Here is a 2,287-nt window from a genome sequence, read left to right as displayed (position 1 = left end):
GTATGATATTGTCCACTTTGAGCATAATCTCTCATAGCTGTACTTTTGGTTTCCCTAAAAGGTCTAGTACCAATGGAGATCTATTCCTTACTTATAAACCAGATATTGCAGATGTCCAGGATGGACACGACTTCTTCACATGATCAATCTCTTAATTAGCCAATGTGAGACTCTCTCCCAACAATCTTCAACAATCCTCCCCTCGAACAAAGTACGCCATAGAGTTTTCTCTAAGGCCAATGTAGCCCTCGAACAGTCTCCCCTTAATCGAGGCTCGACTCTTTTCTCTGAAGTCCTCGAACAAAGTACACCCTTTGTTCGACACCTGAGTCACTTTTGACTACACTTTCGAGGCTAGCAATTTCTTTGTTCGATACTTGAGGATTCTATTGACATGGTTAAGTTAAGGGCATGGCTCTGATACCATGGTAGGAATCACGAACCTCCACAATGGTATGATATTCTCCAAGCATAAGCTCTCATGACTTTGTTTTTGGTTCCCCAAAAGGCCTCATACCAATGAAGATCTATTCCTTACTTATAAACCCATGATCAACCCATTAATTAGCCAATGTGGGACTCCCTCCGAACCATCAACAATTGTGTTCCTTAAAAGATGTAAAAACCCATCCATCAAGTATTCATGAAAGGGTAGAATATCAAGAAAAATTAACGAGAGGTGATGGTGATGATATTATACGTACAACTAAATAGGCAAGAACTCTGCACCATATCAGAACTGTATAGATCCTTTTGCTCTGATAAACAAATGGGTGAAATGTCCACTGTAATATAACAGTATATGTAGACAAATAAGCTTCTCTACAACGTCAAATCATTAACATAACAGTAACATAATCGTTAGTAAGAACAAAGCTATATTACTTACCAGCACAAAAGAAAAAAATATGAGGGAGAAAACAGTCTCGCTAACATAAGCTTTGTCTTCACCGAGCTCCTATGAAAGAATCAAAGAAAGAAAACTTTCCCAAGTTTTGAATTGGAATTTTAAGGGTTTGATCCTAAAATAGCACTCACTTGAAGAAGAAAGTATCCAGTATCCTGGAGTGTTGGCCCGGGCCGGTGCAAATAATGAATTCCTTGAGCAGCCACACCATGGATATACTGCAAACCAGGATCCATCAATTAAGAAATGCGTACAAGAAACAAGGACTGTATATATTAGGTCCAACAAAGATTACAATTTATACAAACTACAGATTATTGCTTTGCTGAAGTTTCAGTGCCATCCTCTATTCAGGTCCAACAAATTTACCATCCAAATGTCCTCTGTGTGGATTATTCAAAATAACCATTTGTAAATGTTGAAAGAAACAGAAACAATTATTTGTCATCCATAATTAGGTAATGGCTAATATCATTACACTTCCCATTGAAGCTCCAAACGATTAGTTCAGAACTTGAATTTGAAAATCACAATGGAATAGCTATTACAAACCTCAATTCTGAAACCACAGGGTAGACAAACTATTTAAACAAGCAAATTAGCACCACCAAGTTCTCGAACGATCTGAGCTAATCTTGTATTCAATTTATCGAAATCATTAGGATAGTAAATCATTTTCTGGTGATATTGAAAAGAGGATAGCTCCCTGAGATCTTTCTTAAAAGAGTTTCAAAAACATTCGAAGCGAAGGAATTAGCAAAATAACAAATCAGAAATCAAAGCGGACAAAGGAATCAATCAGTCGTACAAAATAATAGAAATCGAACCTGAAAAACAACGCCAGCAAGGATATATTTCCAGCTTCCGGCAAGAAGCGAAACTTCTATGGACGCTTCGACGCATATTTTTCTCCATAGCTTCACAAAATTTGAAAGAATCAACCATCAAAAAGAAAAAAACAAACAAACAAATCAAAAGCGAAGAACGATAAAGAAAATATATGAGAAGGAAACCTTAGAGGCTTCTAGAGAAAGGTGAACAGTCATTGTTGAGATCAAAATTAAAGCTCGTCATCAAAGAAATCACAACAGCAACGCTGAGCGGAAGAAGAAAGAAGCGGTAAAACCAATCCGAATCAAGATATAGAACACAGCACCGTGATTCGAGCAGAAGGAAAAACAACAAGAATTCGAAATCAAAGCCATGATTCTGAAATATTTTCAAAATTTAAACAATGCGGATTCTCATCCAATGTGAATCCAAATCCCGTGAAACTCTCCTCTGTCTCTGTCTCCGTCTCTCAAACGACAAGGAGAGAGACGCCATTGGAGAAGAAAACGTGAAACAGGTGGGAGAAGGATAGAGGTCCGGAGGAGAAGA

The 2,287-nt window shown here is 37.6% G+C and overlaps 1 protein-coding gene across 2 annotated transcripts; it reads right to left on the bottom strand.

Moving 5' to 3' along the window:
- Positions 1-515: 515 nt before the first annotated feature.
- Positions 516-2,279, bottom strand: LOC111786734 (phosphatidylinositol:ceramide inositolphosphotransferase 1-like). Of its 2 annotated transcripts, XM_023666963.1 has the most exons (6): positions 1,921-2,279; positions 1,735-1,824; positions 1,039-1,125; positions 890-958; positions 705-785; positions 516-608 (listed from the first exon to the last, which is right to left on the bottom strand). In XM_023666963.1, exons 1-6 carry the CDS (start codon positions 1,951-1,953, stop codon positions 594-596), a joined length of 375 nt encoding a protein of 124 aa, XP_023522731.1. In that variant the 5' UTR covers positions 1,954-2,279; the 3' UTR covers positions 516-593. The 2 variants fall into 2 exon arrangements, with proteins under 2 accessions (XP_023522731.1, XP_023522730.1); XM_023666962.1 differs by having other exon boundaries at positions 516-785.
- Between the last annotated feature and the right edge of the window lie 8 nt (positions 2,280-2,287).

Source organism: Cucurbita pepo, unplaced genomic scaffold, assembly GCF_002806865.2.
Source record: "Cucurbita pepo subsp. pepo cultivar mu-cu-16 unplaced genomic scaffold, ASM280686v2 Cp4.1_scaffold002616, whole genome shotgun sequence".
In the NCBI taxonomy this organism is placed as follows: domain Eukaryota; kingdom Viridiplantae; phylum Streptophyta; class Magnoliopsida; order Cucurbitales; family Cucurbitaceae; genus Cucurbita; species Cucurbita pepo.
This window is presented reverse-complemented; position numbering and strand designations above follow the sequence as displayed.

Bases quoted from the DNA above. Each gene is read 5' to 3' on its own strand.
- LOC111786734 (XM_023666962.1), bottom strand. From the start codon at position 1,953: ATGACTGTTCACCTTTCTCTAGAAGCCTCTAAG. The intron at 1,126-1,734 runs GTTCGATTTCTA...CCTGGTTTGCAG, and splicing joins TTGCTGGCGTTGTTTTTCAG to TATATCCATGGTGTGGCTGC. The intron at 786-889 runs GTAAGTAATATA...GTTATATTACAG, and splicing joins TATTTTTTTCTTTTGTGCTG to TGGACATTTCACCCATTTGT.